The sequence below is a fragment of the Molothrus ater genome, chromosome 1, assembly GCF_012460135.2.
Source record: "Molothrus ater isolate BHLD 08-10-18 breed brown headed cowbird chromosome 1, BPBGC_Mater_1.1, whole genome shotgun sequence".
In the NCBI taxonomy this organism is placed as follows: Eukaryota; Metazoa; Chordata; class Aves; order Passeriformes; family Icteridae; genus Molothrus; species Molothrus ater.
In genome coordinates, this window is record NC_050478.2 from 62,199,300 (window position 1) to 62,220,265 (window position 20,966).

Here is a 20,966-nt window from a genome sequence, read left to right on the forward strand (position 1 = left end):
GCACACTGATGTAGAGTCTGTCATGAAGTTCCTCACTGACTTTGACTTGTGATTGTCCTACCTATCTACAGGTAGTTCAGTAAACCAAATTAAACTAGAGCCTGTGACTCTGGCCTTCTCTTGGTCACCTCTTCTAAATTAATTAGTATCAACTTTGTCACTGGTAACTTTAATGGTTCTTGAAGCCCATTGTTTTTGTATGTCATGAGCAGTGCCTTGTTCTTCCCCTTAAACAAATGTTTCTAATGCATGTTTCATTGTTTGTGCTTTTTTAGGGAGCAGTGATGTACAAGCTGTGTATCACACTAGTATCTCTCATTTTATTCTTGACACTTACCAAGAACTTTCCTATGGCATATATTATTGATGACGAATTTCTTGATAAAACTCCCTTCTTGTCAAGACTTGGTTACCTGTATGTTGTAACACAGGCAGCAAAACCAAAGTATTATTTTGCATGGACGTTGGGTAAGTCTGGCTACATTATGTACTTTTGTGTGTAGCAAATAAGTTCCTAAATGGGGGAGGAGGTCTGAAAGCTGGGATGGGGGGGGGAAATAAAATTGTCCCTAGACCTGTAGTTCATGTGGGAGATGTGTTCCTTTAAGCAGTGGATCCTGTGCTTGTTGGGAGGCTGATGCTAGGCCTTGCCTCTAAAGCACAGTGGGGTCCTGTATACACCTTGGCTTTGAGCAGTCCAGAGAAAAAATTGGAGAACTGTGGGGAGCAAAGGAAGTGTTGGGAAGGACCAAAATGTCTGCAAGGAAAAGGGAGAGAAAAAGTAACTGAAGAGGGAAGCAAATTTTTTTAAGAGCCAGTCAGACTGGTGGTCAAAATAATATTTTTGCATTTTACCTTCATCTTTTACAAGTCATGTTTCACCATCTATGTGTGAGGAGTCAAATCCTTCAGGCCAAGCTGAAAATCTCCAGGATTTTTTGCTGGTATTACAAGACATTGTGTGTAGGGGAGATCCTGGAAGTCCAGCAAGGAATGTGCATACCTTGAGGCTGAGCAGGGTGTCACTGAGCTGGAAATAGGCAGGGAGATTCATTGCAAGGCTGTGATTAAACTGCTGGGAATAAAACTGTCAGATTCAGGGAAGGCAGCCAGGACTGGCTTGTGTAGGATGGGAAAGGCTTTGAGATAAAGAATGGCTTGCTCACAAACTTACTTTTGTGGGATCCAATGTTAAATTGTTGCCTCCATTTTTTCTGGCATTATAGTTAACTGGAAGGCCATTATAAAAGAAATAAACTGAACTTGCATTTGTGACAAGAGCAGGCTGCAGAGGCTCTAGAAACGTCTTACAAATGAGGCAGTTAGCAGAAAAGTATGCATTGCATAGCGGAGGGTGAGGCCTCATCTATTCACATCCCAAATCCAGGCAGCAGAACAGCAGGCACTTTATCCTTTTTTTATCCTTTCCCAGTTTTGCTCCCGGTGGCATGGCCCAGGGCATTACAAAAGCCCTGCTGAAACGGGCCGAGAAATGCTTCCCGTCCTCAGGACAGGACAGGCGCGCTATTGTGTGGGAGCTGCACCACCCAGATCCATGGAAAGAAAATTCCGCTTCTCGCTGGGATAGCTCTGGGAACACGGCTGCAAACCGAACTCCCAGCTGCCACTGAAACCACTTTGGGTCCGAGTGCCTCCAAGCAAGCAGCTGTGAAAGCCATGCACAGCCCGAGCTGTTGCAGGCTGCAGGGAAGCGAAGCTCGGCGGAGCTTGGGAGGATTCCTGTTCGTGAGCAGCTTGAGGGCACACAGTTGCGACTTTCCTGTGCTTCTCACCGTGCTCTGCAGACAGCAGCCTGGGAAGCAAATGGCCAAGGGGGATGCTATATAATTATTGCTCATCCCATGATTCTTGCTTTCTTGGTTTTGGCCGAGAAACACTAATTATTTTGTCCCTGCTACCCTTGGAGCAAGGAGGAGCAAATCCAGGAGTGCACTGCTTTGGGAGGATGGTTATGTGCAGCTCCAGTCTCTGAGACTGGGCAGAATCCTCTGGGCCAGCTTCAGGCAGGGTTGTTGTTCATTGTTTGAGTGTTTTTTAAACAGGGAGAAAATTAAAAACATGGAGAGCTTTCTTTTCATCAATAAAATCTCTCTCATTTAGGAAAGTGGAAAACAAAACAGAAAGTTTCAGGTTAGAGAAGGTTGCTTGTTTATTTATTTATTGTTACTCTTGTTGCTTGTAGTTAGGTTTCCTCCCTAGTTTTGTGCACTAGGGCTTCTCCATGAGTTTGTGCCTGTACTCACAGCATTTACAAAGTAAAATCTTGGGGAAGAAATGCTGGCCTTTTTAAAGAATAACCGGGCTTGTATTTTGTAAATGACCTGGAAGGAAAAGCCTAACCTGTATTTGCGCTTCCCGTTTTTTTTTGCTATGATCCTCAGTGTTGGCTGCAACACTAGTGATCCGGAGACAATAATGAATTCTCCCTTCTGTTTTCTTAGTACTCCAAGTAGGTATTTCTAGCAGGGGCACATTGAAATCAGAATCTTGAGACCCAGTGATGAGGTGATTCCCAGGCACTCTGAGAGAGGAGGTGGTTGACAAGAGTGCATCAGTGTGTAATGCCTACTCTTATCCAAGATTTTACTTGCTTTAAGGTAGCTACATGTGTAACTGAAGTTACTCAATATTTGGTTCATAGAGATGTTGAGGCACTTTATGAGGCACTTGGCAAGAGGATTAGGAAAAGGCTTTGTCTGTAGAATTCTGAATGACAGTCTTAATTAACATAGCCACGTTGGAACTCTTAATGGAAATAATAAGCATGTCTTTGAGATATTAAGTTTTTTTTTTGAATTCTGGAAAATGCTGTGACATCCAGATGCCCTTTTGAGAAAATTGCTCATTCATTTTATAGTAATATCTGTCTCGGATGATAATAAAGGAAAAATAATAGGAAAAGTGATTTATATTAGTTGGTTTTTTATTATTTTATTTCTTCTGCACAAGGAGTAGCTAGTCTTTCCTCTTGAGGAAATTACTATTGTGTAGTCTTATAGTAATGCCCTTTTGCAAAGAAGAAGCTTCTCCTAGGAAGAGAGGTTGCTAAATCCTACAAAGCTGGCTTGAATGTTTGTTTAGTGCCATACTGACTTGTAAGAAAACATGTCTCTTCCAGCAGTCTGATTTTGACCTGTTTTGCTTTGACATTGCAGCAGATGCAGTCAACAATGCAGCTGGTTATGGATTCAGTGGAGTTGATGAGAAAGGCACTTTCCGCTGGGACCTGTTGTCCAATTTGAATATCTGGAACATTGAGGTGAGATAAAGGAGTGGCTGCATTGGCATAATTATACAGAAATGAGCATGGTAATGGGTAAAGGCTTTACTGAAAGGAAATCTATGCTACCAGGCTGCTCCTCTTTAGCACGAAGAGGTTTTGTATTTTATCTGTTGGACAGATAAAATGCATCTGTCATACAGGCTACCTCATGCTCTGTATTCAGGTTGTACTTCTAAATAGTTTTGTGAGGGCTAAAAATAATGTTATCAGATATTTAATAAATGAACAGTCAATTACTGTAGATTGAGGCTGAGCTCAGTGGGTCAGTAAATTGTTCGCAGCTATGATTCTTCACCATCTGTGGAGTGTTCTGTTTATTTACTTCTAACAATCTTTCACTTTTGTAGCCCAGTTGAGATGAGTGGTGGTAGTGAAAGAGGCTGCCACAAGTGGCACAGACACGTGCAAGGGCAGAACTGCCTCTGGTACATGGAGAAAAGCAAGGGTAGGAGACATAACAGGTACAAACCAAGCAACCTGAGTGGGAGCTGACAGGGGCACACAAAGCTTAGGTGGGTGCTGGCCTTAGAACACCATGCTGGGAGCCACACTGTTGCTCAAAACATCTCTTACTCCTTCCTTGTGACTGCTGCATACTTTTAAGATCCATTAGCCTTTTGAAAACTATTCATGTTTGTGTCTCTAATGCAAAAGATGACCCATATAATTTGTTTGCCCTGAAGAATATTTTGTGAGTGCCAGTGAGATGTGGAAATATTTGTGTGTCTGCAACTGCTTTCTAAAGGCTTCTTTTTTAGAAATAGGAGAAGCCTCCCTCTGTAATTCTCTAGTTGTGATTTTAAAAGTAATCACAGATAAAAATAAGTTGATTGCTTTATTGCTGAACAATCTGTGACTAAGTGAATGTACTGTAATAGCTCTTCTCAAAAATGAAATAACCCCTGTAATTCTTCCTTGAAGATGGCAAAATTGGAAGTCTCATTATACATTGCCTGTTTTTCAACATTCTTTCTCTTTTTCTTTTTTAACCATGATTAATCCTCGGTGTAGTCCTTGATGAGTACAGGATACACAGCCCAGAAATGCTTGACACTTCTTGATGACACCAACACCCTAGATACCACTCTGAGATCTTGAATCTGTATCTGATTCAGTTTTGGGGCAGGAGATGATTCTTTGATGGGCTGAGGCAGCTTCTGTTTGAAAGAGGAAAGTAAAATGCAGCCAGTACTCTTCAGTCAAGCCAAATGAAGGAGCCTTTGCTCCTCTCTACCCACTGAACTGATGGCCTCTCAAAACTTCTTTTACGGGTCACATGGGCAAGAGATCAGAAATTGTTTCCAAGAGCATAAAATAGGGTGTTGTCTGATTTTTTTCATGTTTGCAATGAGAAAAAGAGAGCCTACAGAGACCATGGCTTTGGCTAAGCCTTGAACCATCACTTTTTGTGCCAACAGCAATGCTGGCAGTTGAAGTATTATTGTACAGTGTATACAGATGCAGTCTATATATTCAGCAGGTATAGCCACTTGCATGTGTAAAATTACCTCAGAGCTGGGAACTTGACTGCTAATTGTGACTATCTGATCTGTAGAGAAGATAAGCACATGGAAGGGGTTGTGTGGGCCTTAAAACATGACAGGGGCTAAGCCCACGTGAGGGACTTGAAAGCCTTGGCAGCGTGCTTGTTTTGACAGCCAGCAACTACTTCCTCTCTTGGTAATGTAACAGGGGAACTTAAAGGAGGCCAAAAGAGAGTGACAATATTAGTTGGAAGAGAAACTATGTTTTTCTTGGCTTCTCGTGGTGCAGTAATGCAATTAAAATGTGGCAATGCTGCAGCAGGAATTGTTAATCATTTTAACTCTTTAAAAACAGAGGATGAAATGCTAGCTTTAAGGATTCTGTGTGGAAGTGGAAAGATATTTGCACATTCCCCTTGGAAGCCCTTGCCCTTAATCCATTTTTCAGTCATTTTTTCCATTCCTTGCCTTCAGCTGATATGGCATAATATTGTGGTGTCACTGAATCATGTTCCCACTTGGCCAGGGTGTCCTTGGAGGTTTCTGCCAGCAGGTGAGGGACCAAGGTGGAGTTGGGAGGGGAAGTTGATCAGCAGTAGGGGAACAGATGCTGAACAACAGAGTCCAGCAGTCCCTAAAGCTGGGGGAGCTCAGAGGAGGAGGTATGGGTAGTTCTCCCAGGATACTGGAGTCCACTCTGGTTTCTCAAGCTTAGCGGTGGGCTGAGAATTGGCTTCTAAATTTAGTCCTATTTTTTTTGCCCATGTTTTTCAGTCTTCCCCCTTCCTTCTCTAAATAGTAATAATAATAATAAAAATAATAATAAATGCTTGGGGTTTTTTTAAATAACACTTTGTTTTAGTACCACCATAGGGAAGTCCAGATTGCATAATGGGTGGCAAGATATCTCTTCCAGAAATAAAGCTGTTTATGAACTGAAAGGAAGGCCAAGCATATAAAACAAGAAAGCTTCTCAGATTGCCCATTATTTGAAAAGTAACCAAACACTGTATTTAATTATATGAGACAAAGTGAGATTTTAGAGCAAGTGCCAAGTGTTAGCAGTGAGCCATCAGCCTAGTTAATGTCCCTCCCAAGTCATATTAGTATAATGATGGATTGTGGCACAGTCATCATAAAAGTTAGCTGCTAGAATTAATATTTTCCATGTACCTCCTCACTAATTTAAATTGCAAGTAGTATTTTACAGGCTTCATTGCTAACATTTCATGTGAATTTCTTTCTTAGACTGCAACAAGTTTTAAAATGTACATTGAAAACTGGAACATTCAGACAGCTGCCTGGCTGAAACGGTAAGAGTAATGAAACAGTTACATGCTTGTGAGATCCAAAAGCTCACTGTGGCCTGGAAAAATGCTGCTTGGTAGCTCTCATAAATATAAAGCCTCTTGTTCTTCCTTTGTTTCCTGTGTCTGTAATAGTTGGTGCAATACAAGGGTATTTGGTGCTGTAAAGTTTTATTGCTGCAAGTGTAAAATGCTCGTATTTTATTTATGAGCAGCAAAGTCATAAACAAACTGTTCAAAACTTCCATAATAGAAAGCAATAGCATTTTGTTGTTTCCCTCCATTAACTTTCCTGTACCGTTTTACTTTGCTATGTTATGTTCCCCACACTGAGGTGAGCCTTGCTGTGTCACTGGGATCCAGAAATTCAATGAGAAATAAGGTCAAAATCTTCAGAGCCCCAGTGTAGTCTCCTTTGGAGTTACCCTAAGATGCTTGCCAGGCAGTTCTTGTTTAGGATATGGGGAAGATACTTATAGCACTGAGAGGATCTGGTTTTAACCTGTGGCTGTTAAGGCATGTATTATAAATACTAGCATAAGTCCAAATTTTGTAGATTGGACTGTGTCTCATTACGCATTTCACTTTTTGGTGTGATTAAAGCTCAGCATACTGTCGACATAGTGTCTGAAATGCAGGCACAGATTTATTGTAATTATTGTAAGTAAATCTATACATCTTAAAAGTCAATATCTACTATTTTTCATTATTTAAATGGTTCCTGGTAAGAAATGTATTATCTTGACTTGTTTCTGTGGGGCACAGCATTTGATTTAAACTTCAGATAGCCAAATAGACTGGGTGTTGTTTTCTTGAACTGTTATCCTTGCATCTTGGGAGTAAGATTTTTGCTGCTAAAGTTAGCTGGAATCCCCTGTTTTGCAATAGTTTACGGCACTCCCTGTTGTTCCCAGCATCTGCCAGATAACTGTGCCTAAAAATACCTCTGTCACTAGAGTGAAGGGTGGGGTCACATTTATTTGTCTTTCAACTTGCTCTTGATCTGTCATCAGAGTTTGGAAGGGTAATGTATGATTCCAGATAGAGATGTAAAGGTGAACAAAGTCTTGCCTGCCCTTTATTCCATTATTGATTAAAATGCTTTGAGCACCAGAAATATTTGTTCAGGCACTCTTTGTAAACTCATTTGCATCTAAGCATGCTTCCTCATTCCATCTAAACCTCCATTTAAACGAAGGGAGAGTGTCTCATGCCTTAGCCTGTGACTAAACCAAGATAAGACAGCTAAAAAAACACAGAGTAAGACCTTAGAAACAGAAGGATTTCAAGCACAATGGCCACTGTTCAACCTCTTCTGTTTTGTTTTCATTTTCGCAGTGTCTGCTATGACAGAGCTCCCTGGTACCCTACGGCTTTAACATTTATCCTCTCGGCCCTGTGGCATGGTATCTATCCCGGATATTATTTTACGTTTCTCACTGGAATCCTTATCACACTCGCAGCCAGAGCAGTATGTACCTTTCATTGTTCTCTTCTAAGGCTAGACACTATCCAGCTGTCAGCTGCACCCTCACATGGTCAAGCAGCTTGTCCCTGCTGTGAGCCCTCTTTCATGCCTTTGCAGCCTTGATGCTCCCTGAAACTCTGTTCTGTATTTATGCTAATTGCTAAGTACCCAGCAGTTATAACCAGCACCAATTCTGGACATGATGCACTTCTGTCCCTGGCTGTCAGAGGAAATGTTGCTTCAGGATGTATAGTTAGGAGTGCCACCAGCTATGTCTATGCAGTCAAATTAGCTTGGGATTCAAGGTCATGTGGGATTCCAGACTTCTGCTGGGTCATGTTGCCTGTATGCTGGCTTGTAATTAACTCTGGGCCCAGTCTTGCACAAGGAGCCCAAACTTGAACAATTTGTGTGGATCCAACTGATGCAGTAAAATGAGATCTGTGTTTATGGGCCTTATTTTAACCAAAGACAGAATAGGGTTCATGTCTCACTGTTGTTAAATTTATCACTGCTGATCTTTCAGGCTGAACCAGCCACTTGTGCAGGGCTGGGAAGCACCACTGTTGTCTTTTGGAGATGACTGTGGATAAATAACCAGGTTAATCTGAAAGGAGATTTAAACTAGTGACCAGTATTAACCAGTATCACTAGAGCAGGTTGCTTTGCCTCTCAATTATGAGGATTTCAAAGATGTGAAAGTAACTTAAAATCTCTAGGGAATGGCACACACCTGTAGGTATAAGCACTTACTTGTTCATTTAAAGTAACTTTGATTTACTGTTAATAACCAGTAAGAAATGAACGTCAGGAGGGAGGAACAGCTTCCCTCCCAAAGAATATTGTACCAGACATCCAGAATGAGAGAGTCTGCACCTGTGGTTATGACAGAACAAGCTGGGGGCCACTTCCCTGTTTGCCACTGGATGACTGTGAGATCTTGAAAATGCCAGTCCATACACGTCTGTATTCCTCTCCCAGTGCTTTGTAACTGCTGAATAAACCTTCCTGTGATACTAATGCTGATGGTAAACAGAGTCATGCACTGCTGTGTGTCTGTGTGGCTTTGTCTAAGAAATGTTTATATAATTTTCTGCTAACTTTTTCCTGACCTGCAGATAAGGAACAACTGCAGACATTACTTCCTCTCGTCAGTGCCTCTGAAGATAGCCTACGACGTGGTTACCTGGGCGGTCACTCAGCTGGCTGTGTGCTACACTGTTGCACCATTCGTCATGCTGGCTGTGGAGCCCACCATAAAGTTCTACAAGTAAGTCCTCTGCCCTTGACTTTACTCTCCAGGGTGCCACAGACTTGTGTTAAATAACCCAAACCACGCTGAAAGGCAGTTAGCATTTCATCAAATTTGAAAGGAGCCCAGACAGGATGCTTGCTAAAGTACACGAGGTGACTTTTGCACTCCTGTAATGTAATGAGATTATAACAATGCCAAGGCAGAGCACTTTGGTTGTTCTTCTCATTCTGTGTCCTTACACGACATTTCATATACTGGGTTTCCATTTCCAAAACAGCTGGGCCTCAACCATTAGCAGGAGCCAAGGCTGAAGAGGTTAAGAATAATGTGAGTTGGCAGAAGGAAGGAGGCGCTGAGCAAAGACCAGGCTTCCAGCTGCTCAATGCGTATAAGGGGAGGTGTGATGGATCAGCAGGAGATATGGAGGGCTCCTGGCAGAGCAGTGCTCCTTGAAATCAGTGTGCTTTTCATTATGAAAGTGTGCTTCTCTTATTACAAAGGGAGTACTTCCCCAGATTCCTTAAAAATAAGATTCCTTAAAAAAAGGAAAACACTGGTGTTGCAGAGTACACTGAATGTGCTCTAATAAAACCAAGCTGACACAGAAAAATTGAGAAAATAAGTAGAAAAGGGAAACAGGACTACATGGCTTTACTCTTCTTTCATTTTACTGTCAATATAGAGTAACAGCTTTTGGTTAAGAAGAAAGTCAATTCCCTCCTCCAACATAAAATACACAAAGCTGGTAGTCAAGATAGCCGCTGTCTGTTTGCAGGAGGCTGAATTTCAACATTTTCTATTCCTGTTTCTTGAAACATTTGATTTCAACACAGAAAACTTATGATGGAGTAAAAATTTCTCCAGATCTTTCTTAGCTTCATTTCTTAATAATTTTGCCCTGGTGACTTTTGCCCTGGTTAACTTTGAACATAGTTAACATTTGAACTTAGAGACTTGTAAGCAAGGAAATGTTATGCTTTTGGACTAGGGCATGAATTTTTGGAGCACTTCACACCACAAGCAGTGGTCTTAAGCACCTTACAAGGATATTAAAAACTATGGTAAGAAGCATAGATGAGACCACAGAAATGTACATTGCTATGTTTAACAGCTGGACCATACTGGTCCCAATCATCATCTTCCCCTAGCTGCCAGAACCTCATCTATTTGGTTTAAGTATTTTTTTATTTCTCTTTGAACTTGTGCATACTGAATTATTTGAAATCAAAATATTTGATGTTTAGAAACATACCAAATACAGATATCTCTGAGCAGTTACCTTCAGAAATGCAAGCCTTCTGTAAACGTCATTACCTGACCTTCGCCGGTTAAAAGCTGAGTGTTTTGATTTATTTCAGGTCTCAGCATTTTGGTTGAATTTATTTCTTTCTGTCACTTTTTAAAATTCTTTTTGAACCATGAGTGATATTTCTTCACAACTTGGCCTTGTAAATTCTAATATTAGAAGAGAGATGGGCTGAATAAGTCTGGGGTTGAATTAGATGGGTTTATCTGAGCTGTCAGACTTTGGATTCTAGGGTTTGCTGATGGTTGCCTTGCCCCATTATCATCCACAGCAGCATTTTCATCCATGCCAGCAGACATCATATTCCAAGACTGTGTGAAATTCAAGGGTATATTTTTGTGCTTTCTCGGTCAGGTTCATACATCCTGCATTCATTCCTTAGCACTAAATTCTGCATATTGGGGCTGCAGAATTACTGTTTTTCCCAACAAAAATATAATATTCTTTCTGCTTTTGTTCCCAGGTCTGTGTATTTTCACATGCACATTCTAAGCATCCTGGTGTTGCTCCTGTTACCAGTCAGACCTCAAACCCACTCTGTAAGAAGGGCTCAGAATCAGGCCATGCTGAACTCTATTAAAAACAAAGACAAATGATGCCTCCAAAGAAAACTGCCAGCATTGGGAAATCAATCTGTTGTATTGTAAACAAGAAAAAAAGGAAGAAAAACGGGTTGCAGGAGGATCAAAGTACAAGACAAGTGGCATTTCTCTTGGCTATCTTAAAATCTTACTGGAGAGGGCAGAGAAGAGCCTGAATGACTGTAATTCAAATTATTCCAGTTAATGGAGATTTTACAGGCAACGTTTACAGGCTCATGGGGCATTCAATTTTTATAATAAATATTTTTATGAAGTGTTTTTATATATTTAAACTTTTTCACAGAGAGACATTTTTTCTCTTTTACAGAAACACACAACTATTAATCAACAAATAATCTTGTGATTAGAGAGAGGGACAGAAAGCAGCTAGTAAATGTTAGACCAGCTGCCTGGTAGCCTGGTGCTGTGGGCAGCTGTCAGGGGAAACTTTTCATCTCTTGGTTGTGGAGAGAGATGGTGCAATTAGAAGACTACAGGCATGGGGTTGCTCAAGGTGCTGGCACTAACTCGTGCCCCAGCAGGGGGAAGGGGGAGCGGGGCTTTCCCCGGAAAACCGCGGAGCAGGGACTGCAGCCTGAGCTGGGCAGCAAAGGTACTTCACATCCTTCAATGTGACACCTGCTGGTGATGAGGGCAAGACAAGTCCTTTGGGATTCGATGTCTGGGAGCAGTGATAACTGGCTAAGCCAAAATTTAAAGCCAAGTAAAAGAAAAACAAAAGGCAGAAGGGGGAACTCAAATCTAGAGTAAAAGAAGGGACATACAGCCTGTGGTCTGTAGAGTTGTGCTTCTCTAATGACACAGCTGGTGCTCATTGCTACATCAGCCTTACTTTGTAGTCTTAGTGATGCAGCACTTCCTTTTTGGTATCAAAATGCATGAGGAGCCATATAGGGTTAGTGTTTTAAAACCTGCAGTTATGGGTTAAATCTGAAAAAGCTTTCTAGTGGATCAGACTGTTCTACTCAAAAACATCCCATCTTAAGGAGGGGTTACATTCCAGCAGATAACACTAATAGGAAACCTGAACAGTAATTATCACTGTCATAATAAATCATTCTCTACAAAATATTGTGATCACCACAAGAGTCGAGACTGAGTCCTTGTGTGATCTTCACATCTGACTTAACTGTTGATGCAAGTTTCCCTGCTTGTAAAGTTCTTGACTTACACGGATGTTTTGAGGCTTGATTCCTAAGCGCTTGTTGTGCATCGAGATAACCTGCTGCAAAATGCTGTGTCAGGGTTTTTTATAATTTTTTTTCTTAAATCCACTTAACCCAGTAAAATAGACTGGTACCACACATCAAAACCAACTGAAGCATTTTTTAAAATGTTTTCCAGGAATGTTTTTATCAGGATTTTGTAGAAGCAGTTCCCTTGTTAATGTATTGGTATTACTTTATCGACATTTAAATAATGTGTGATTGAGGAAAGAACCTGCTGTTTCCTGCATTCTGATTTTTGTGTCAGATTAAAGTTTTGCAGAATCCTCATGTTTTGAGAGAAACAAATCAATGAAACCAACCCAGTTCCAAAAAAAGTGATTTTTTTTTTCATCGATGGGAATTTTTTGTCCCATGACCACATTATGATTTGCAGCATAGTTCATGGAAGAGTTTATTTGCTAATTTATTTTAAAGGGCAAGATGGGATTAAAAGATTGATCTGAATAAACAATTTGCTTTGTGTCACTGCCTGGCATTATTGATCACTAACGTCTAATGTGAAAAATGGGTGAGTGGGTGGGTGAAATCACACTTCTGAGGGAAGATGTTCAGGTCTGCTGGATTTTACAGCAGCTGAGCTTTCCATCCTGCTCCTGCTGAAACAGAGACAAGGTGACCCCTGTCTGTTTTCATGGCAGCTTTGCCCTTAACTTGGCTGGTCTTTTTTTGTCATGGTGTGTGTGTTCTCCTTGTGGCACTAGCCTCAGTTGCATTTTGGGCATTTAATACTTCCCTTGAGGTCTGATTGTGCCATTCCTATATCCTGTGGGAGGGAACCAGGGCACATCCCCAGAAAGAGATGGGGAGTTGGGTGCTGCTGGCCCTGGAATCCTGTGGGCTGAAGCCAGTCTGCAATTGCCTCTCAGAAACAAAAGAAGCAGTGTGAGCTCTGCCAGAGCCAGCAAAATTCACATCAATGCTGGGCTTTGGCAAAAGTGAGGAAGGCAAATGTTCCCAGCAGGTTGGCCTTAGCACCTGCTTTGGAAAAAGAGTGCTCTCAAAGGGGTTTGGGGGTCTGTACCTGCTGCTCTGTGCCTGAGATCTGCCTGCACAGCTCGTTCCCTGTTCTGTAGTTCTTCCTGAGCTGTGCACATTCAAGAGAAGCCAGGTATGACCAGAGGGGTTTCTCTTCTAGTGTTTCCCCAGGTGAAACTTGCTTATATGTAAAATGCCATTGACTGATGTTGTAGTTTCAGCTCCTATAATGTGATGAATTAGTCTGGGCTAGTGAGAAAACTGTTACTCTCCTGTCATGTTGTCTTCTCAGTCTGAACCTCTCCCTGAAAACAGGTGCCCTGGGAATCAAAGAGAACCAGTCATACAGATTTAATGTCATATGTTACATGAGCCAAAATTGAAACTGGCTTTTTGAAACATGGCATTTGCAGGGAAACTTGGTGGTTGAATTAGTCTTAAAGCTGGATGGAAAAGAAGAAAATTACCTAAAATCTTTGCTGTACTATGTTACTATGGACTAGGCAGCAAACCTAACCAAATGTGGCAGTCCTGCAAAGCTAACACAGAGTGGATATAAATGGCTGTAAAAAATTCCTTTGAAAAAAAAGGCTGTTAGCTTTGAGGTTACCTTGATCAATCTGGTGTGTTGAGCCTTCCTCTCCTTTTCTTCTTCTCAGGGGGATGATATTTTGTTTTATAGAAAGACTGCAAACAGATGCTACTCTTTAGAGGAGACTCGTGCTAGTAATGTGCATCTACTTTGCACAGGAGTATGTAATTCAAAGAGCCAAAGTAGATATTTAGGTTAGAAAAAGATGACATCAGGAACTTGAATACTGGTAATTCTAATTCTAGTGTCATTTGTGCGTTTCAGTGATCAAAATACATGGTGGTGATTACCAACATGTTATTAGTTTCTAATCCCTCTCTGGGTTCTTAGTGCTGCAAAAAACTCAAGAGCATCTAGAGAAATTCTGAAGAGAGCAACAATCTTGATGGCTTGTAAGAAAGAAATACAGGACTATCACACAGAAATGAGAAAGGTAGATTGTACTGGATGGACAAAGGTTGACTTTAAATATGACAATACCAAAAAGACACCACCACCATTACCCCCTTGTATTGAAGGCATATTCTAGCTGTTATTTTTCAGCATATTTTGATTTTTCTAAACTAGAAGTTGAGATGCACTTGGAAGAGAAAACTGAATAAAGAGTAAAACTTCATTTCAACTTAATTACGAGTCTGGTATTTAAAGAAGCAAGTGTTCAGCAATTTCTTCAATGAACTGAATGCACAATGTACATTTTTACTGTCCTGTAAGCTGTCCCCCGTCCTAAGTACATTACTGCATGTCCACTTGGAGCTTGCCAAGCAATGGAGGCAGCACAGAAGTGGGATACAAGGTGGGCAGATATTTTTTTTCTCCCTGTTTGGCTGTTCTGTTTTGTATGCATACATTGCACATAGCTGGGATTTTTGTATCACTTAAAATGAAGTAGGTGGCTGAGAAAGCTGTAGATTTTTACTCTGTTGGTAGGTGTTTGCATAAAGCTGCAAACTTACCTCTCTACACATGTAAAAGCAGGCCCAGCAATCCTGATCTGGATTTTGCAGAAATACAAGTTGAAATCCCAACATCCAAGGAAGTTTAGGGGCAAAATTCCTATCAGTGAGGTTAGTGACTCATGTTTAAACCCTTTGTCTCCTTATCCCTGGACTGAGGACTTCAGAAAAATTATCTACTGGCCGCAGAATAAATAAAAACTTGTCTTTAATGTATAAGGGTAGAATCCCCATAGTCCACCTGCTGTGGACATAGGGAGAGCATGTGTGTCTCCTCTTCCTTGCCCAAGAAGAAGTGCCATGCATGGCTGCACATGGAAATATCAGCTGTCCTTTGAGGTAGCGTTCTCTTTCCTGATGTCACTGAGCCGATGCAGTTCAGCTCTCAGGGGCTGGAGGCGTCGCGCAGCGATACAGAAGGGGAAGCCTTGCCTGACTTCTCAGCATGAGCGCGAATGCTCAGTGTGCGCTGTAAAATCGCCTCCTCTTGTGCGCCATCAGCCTGCTGCTCCCTTTCTTCCCGGCGATGACAGTAATGATATGCACGAAGGGTTTGCGTTTGTGCTGCCCATACGTGAAGTGGCAGCGCGTTTACTCACATACATTTACGAGTGGTGCCCTCTGTGGGCGAGCACTCGAGAGAAGATTCTCCTCCTGTGCCGAGCGGGGGACACTGCAGAGGCAAAAGGTTTGGCAGCAGCCAAGACGCTCAAAATGCCAGGCAGCTGGTGGGTTTCAGGTCTGTGGTAACACAGGTGTGCCGTGCAGGAGAGTGGGAGAAATGGAAGACCTTAGATAACTGGGGGAAACCTCTATTATTATAGGAGGAAATGCTGCTTTGCTCATAGAAGAAAGGATGTTTGTATGCCTTAAGAACTTGTGGCACGCTTTCATTCTCCTAACTCAAACACAGTCTTCAGAAGGGGCACACAGGATGAGGGAATATCAGTTCTGAGAGGTGCCCTGACAGTGCCCTTGGGACTCAATTTGTTGTCCATCCATAGAACAGCTCTGAAAGTGAGACCCCAGGCTTGCCTGGAGGCTATTCTGCTGCAGCATGACTCCCTGTGCACCCAGATGAGGGGCCGTGCAGCTGGCCTCTGAAGCCCTGGCACCAATGGCAGGCAGCTGATCCAGGAGCATGCCATGCTCACAGTCAGTTTTCCTGATCCTTCTGTCAGATGCTGTACAGGTAAATACTGTGCCTACCAATGCTTAGAAAAGTGCTGAACACATCGAGGCCAAGCCAATCATGGTGGAACAGGATGAAGAGAAATGCTGCCACAGCCCAGACATGCTATGCAACCCTTGTCTTGTCCAGGGATGGAAACCCTTCTTCATCAGAAACATCTTCAGACAGTGACATTGCCACTGCTCTGAGACAAATTGATTTCCTGTTCATACTTATTCTTGCCTTGATGTCTTCTGTATTAGTGCACTTTAGTTTTTCTGCTTTAATTTATAATTTGCGCTTGAGAAAGATGATTTTGTGGCCATTTTAGATCTGATCAGGCTGATACACTGGTAAGCACAACCTTAAAAGAAGTGAGTAACATGAGTATTGAAAGAGATAATGTGAACACATTCAATTGATTTACCTGTCTGTTACTCTGATGTGTTTTGGGTTTTTTTCCCCCCAAGTACCCTTAAATGACACCTTCCAGAGTGGAGCAGATAGTGCGTTTTCCCTTGGAGATGTCTTAGGAACCAGCTTAGACAAAAAATGTTCATTTCTGACACCCAGAGGTCCCCTGGCTGGCCTAGTGAGTGGCTGCCCAGGACACTTTGGGGTAGTGGGGAGTCCCATGTACTCCCTCCTTGTCTCCACTCTGGGAACACATGTGTGATCCACAGCATGCGTGAGAGAGAATTGCAACTGCAGCCCTCAGCGTGTAAATCAGGGTGCAGGGTCCTCGGGCGTGTGAAATAAGGGGCAATCCTCAAACAAACAATTGCATAGGTGGGGACTGGAGGCATAGAGACTGTGACAATTGACTGTGAGCAGGCAGCTCGTGCCACAAGAAGAAGAAAAGGCAAATTTTCAAAGTGCCTGTGTCTTCCTGTATGGCTTCCTGTGTCTGCTGCTAGGGATGCTGGCAAGGTTTGTCTGCTGTTTTGGAGGGCTCCATGTTGGACCCAGGACCCACAGGGCTGGACACAGCCCCCATGGGAATGACTGTCTGCCACAGCATAGCTGAAGGACCTGGGTGGCACTGAGGGAAGGACTGCAGCCCCATGAGCTGCAGCCCCATGAGCTGCCCCAGACACTATGTGACTGTGCCTGGACATTTCGGCTCCTGGCCTGGACTCTCCCATGTTCCTCCCACTCCAAATCAAAACATGCTCTTGAAACATAAAATGTCATCAAGAATCTTTAGTGTCTTTATATTTGCCTTCTGATCTTGGCGCCTTTGAAGCCTCTGCATCCAAGCTGTTCCCAGCTGCCAAGGCCAGAGAGGCATTTGGAAAGCGCAGCTGTCAATAAGACCATTTCCACGCTGCACCCAGTCCCCCTGTGTGTTCTGCAAATGATGTAAAGCCACAATGATGTGCACAGGAGCTCTCCTCTCTCCCTTCTGCCCGGAGTTTCAGCTGGCAGGAGAAGCAGTGGCAGAAGTGCCCAGAGGATGGGAAGTGGCATTACTGGCGGCTTTCAGAGAGCTGGCTTCTGTGGAGCGGGTTTGTTTGCAGCCAGCGCGTGGTCCCAGCGGCACGATATGGGCCTTCCTCAATTAGACTTCTTGACTGATGGCCAGTTTAATGAGCCCATGTACAGAGGGTCATTCAACATGGCAATTATACCTATAAATCTATTTGCAGCAGGGCTCGAATAACCTTTTGCGCACAGTTCTCCATAAAATGACTGTCTGATTAATTAACATTAATTTATCCACTGTGTGTTACCAGATGCAGTCTGTATGAAAGCCTCTGCTCTGATGTGCAGGGCACTGTGTGAACTGGGAGGATTTGAGGATGGGAACGGCTCTGATGTTGTTTAAAGACTGTCTTTTAGATTTTTTTTTTCCCCCCTTCTTTCTTCATCTCTCCCTCTCTCTCTGGTCCCAGTTGATTAACATTCCAGGGCAGCATCATATAACAGGGGGCAAAATTCAATTAATTGAATATGAAATATTTATAACCCTACTCTATGTGTCTATCAGAGAAGGGTCCTTAATAGATCTTCTCATTAGCATGGACTGGTGACTCACTTCTCTGCTTTCACAGTCATTTGGAATTAAAATCCAATTAATCTAATGTCCCTGTGAATATTATTAAACTATTTGAAAAACTGCATAGAAGAGATATGAGGCAGGGGGTGAGGGGCTAAGAGAAGAAGAGGGAATATGTCTTGAGCTCATGAAGATTCATTTCTTCTCTGTTAAACACGTAGTCTGGAAAGACTAATTCCCTGTTTTCTGGAAAGTGGATAGCTAATTCTTAATATCAAAAGCCTGAGAATAGAAAAATATCTCGCTTTCTACAAGCAGAACTGTGTCGTCTTTGAGCAGGCAAAAATACATCCTTACATCCTCCTGCCTTTCAGGTTGCTCCACTTCTTGGGTGCCTGAAGCAATGGACATATTTACACAAGGTATTCAGACACCAGGAGATAACTGTGGGGCTCGTGCCCAGCTCTTCAGCAGTGCTCAGCGGTGGGGCTGGCTCTGTGGCCAAAGACCCCAGCCGCCTGCTCTGAGGATCGGAGGGCACTGTGTGTCCTTCCTGACCCTTTGAGAGGATTTTCCTTCCTATAGGATGGGGAGTGTGAGGAGAGGCAGGGTGATAACCATTCCAGCATGGAGTGAAAACAGTCAGGGCACGTAGAGCCCTGGGCTGGGAGGCACTCCTGGACTGCCTCATACGGATGTAGCCTAGAGGACTATTTAATTGTTAAATATCTCTCTCTCTTCAGTGGCTAGGGCACTGACCTGAAACACAGTGAGGAGGGATGTTAACTGTGAATTTCACATGCAAACCTTGAGCAGGAGGCAAGTTTCTAAATTGAATATTCCCCTAATGGGAATGACTTGAGGACAAAATCCTTTAATGGCTCAAAGGAATTCAGAGACTGCTGCAAGAAAGTGCAAGTGAGGAGACAAATATTTCTGAGCTGGAAGAATATTCTAGATATCCAGATAAAAAAATATTCCTTCTCTGTTTTAAAAACTACAAAATAAAGGATCTAGCCACAAAGTTTGTTCTGGTTTTGTTTGCTTGCTTTTGGTTTAGGGGAAAGTGGCCTATTACTTTGAACATTACCCCCCCTTTTTTTTTCCCTTCTGTTAGAAGCTTAGTCCAAACATTATCACAGAACATATATACAAATTAGGATATAACTAATATACATCTGAATGTCTTTATGAAGCCTTATAAAGCCAGAGTGTAGAGAGACCAAACATACTTCCCCTGTCACAGAGATACAAATCATGCAAAAATCATCTGCTCTGGACTTGATGTAGCAAATAAATAATTGCTGAATATATGTGTTTTTAATTTACTCAGGGGAAGTTATACCTAACATGCCCCTTTGCTCATTGTTGTAAACCTACATGCCACTTAGGTATGTTTAAATTTCTCAATGTACTAGTAGTGAAAATCTCACAAGCAGTTTGATTTGCTGCTCATCTTCACCGAGGACCTGAAGACAGACCTGGCAGAAACATATTCCCATCCACAGTAAACCTGAGCAAGACACCTCTTAATTCAAGCCACAGCTTTTCAGAGAGCAGGAACCAAGAACTGAAATCTTAACCCTCTTCACTCTGGAGAAACCACAGCACCTGAAGTGTGGGGGCACCTCACAGGACAAACCTCAAACGCCCTGAGAGTGCACTGTTGGACTGCTGAAAGCTGGTGCTACAGCCAAAAGCTGCTGGTTGGCCTTGGTGACATTACATACCTGTTTTGTATGCCTGTCTTTCAATCCTTATTCATTTATTGCTGCTGACTTGCTATGATGGATATACAGAAGTGACTGAATCTGAACTACAGCTTAAAATGTTATTATCTAAGGCTCTAATTTGGTTTGCTTTTGATATTAGAAGAGACTGATTATGGCAAAACTCTGGAGCACAATCAAATTAAGAGAAGGAACAAGTTTTTCTTTTCTATAACTCTGATTTTTCTGCAGCTTGTCAGTGGATGCTGTCCCCAGTTTATTCTTATTGTCTCTACCATCCTAGCCAGAGATAAATGTGGTAGCTCTTCTCAGTGATTTCCCTCTCCGTTTGTCTGTTGTTTATGGTCTCTGTCCTAGCTTAGGCTCCAAGCCCCAGTGGTCAGGGACAAATGGTGTTGATTGCCCCTTTCCCTGGGAGTTTTGCAGCAGGAAAATAAAGAGAAAGGCAACAGAAAGTGCACTTGTTCTGTGCTGTGAAGATTGCACTCCCGCTTTGTGCTGGTATAAAATGACTGCTGCTGATGAAGGGCAGTGGAAAATCAAATCTCTGGGTCTTTTTTCTCAATCTTTTGTGGCTCCCCTGCACACTTCAGGCGCTGTATTAATGATTATAATTTCTTCCACATTGCCACTTTGTCTGTGAGCTTCCTTTGAGCAGTGTTTCCTGTTTTGTGCTCTCTTCCAGCAGGCTCCAGCTTTTCTGGAAGTGGCTGCCTGAGCGCTTTCCCAGAGCGAGGGTATGCCAGCCAGTGCATCAATCCACTTTTGTTTTCATTATGCCAGCTTCCTGCAAAGTTTTCAAATTAATTTTACTGCCTTCCTCAATTTTAAGGCCTATAAAAAGAACTTGGTTCTGCTTACCTTGGTGAACTGGGACCTGTTCAGGAATCTGGAGGATGCTTTTGCCTTGGTGCTGGGGGTAGCTGTTTCCCCTGCCTGCATCCAGTGGGTTCCTGGCACTATCAGTCCGAAAACATCCGGACCCCTCCTCAGCTTCCATCCTGGGTCAGAGGGACAGAGCTATATCTGGGATGTCACAGCCCTGTCCCACGCTGTGCTGGGTCAGGCAACCCCAGCAGGGCAGTCCTGAGCCTCACACCCGTGTCTCCATGCTCAACTGGCTCATTCCAAAAAAGCCCAGCTGAAGCCGGTGGGTAGCAGTGAGGCCGAGGTGACAAGTGATTTGATTTTCCTACACAAAGTTAAAAAAAATTAAAATTAATAAAAGCTTAGGTTTGTGTCTGTGCAAGTCAAAAGGGTATGGTGGACTTGTTTACCCACATTAGCTTTAAACTGTGTGGCTCTCTGGCAACACAGAGCTTGGCATGGGATCAGAGTTGGCAGAGGTGAGGGGGATGAGGACACCCTTGTACCTCTGACAGCTGCATGAGTTGCACAGGGGTCTGTGACTTGTGGATGCTTGTGGGTCTGTGGACAGCGACCAGGACCTCCATGAGAAAAAGGCAAACCTGATGCTAGCCTTACATTTGTGATTTAGACATCTTCACCACCAGTGAAAAAAATATTTAGTGGCCTACAGATCAGAAAAATAAGAGCTCACCCAGGGGCAGGATGCCTGATTGCACTG

At 42.7% G+C, this 20,966-nt stretch overlaps 1 protein-coding gene across 1 annotated transcript in view; it reads left to right on the forward strand.

Annotated features, from left to right (window-relative positions):
* Positions 1–12,420, forward strand: part of MBOAT1 (membrane bound O-acyltransferase domain containing 1) — a 56,673-nt gene extending 44,253 nt beyond the window's left edge. The window contains exons 8-13 of the mRNA XM_036378925.2: positions 276–468; positions 3,177–3,280; positions 6,037–6,101; positions 7,434–7,566; positions 8,682–8,833; positions 10,588–12,420. Coding sequence (XP_036234818.1) covers positions 276–468; positions 3,177–3,280; positions 6,037–6,101; positions 7,434–7,566; positions 8,682–8,833; positions 10,588–10,720 — 780 coding nt within the window. The 3' untranslated portion in view covers positions 10,721–12,420. The remainder of the gene's footprint in view (positions 1–275; positions 469–3,176; positions 3,281–6,036; positions 6,102–7,433; positions 7,567–8,681; positions 8,834–10,587) is intronic.
* Positions 12,421–20,966: the final 8,546 nt, after the last annotated feature.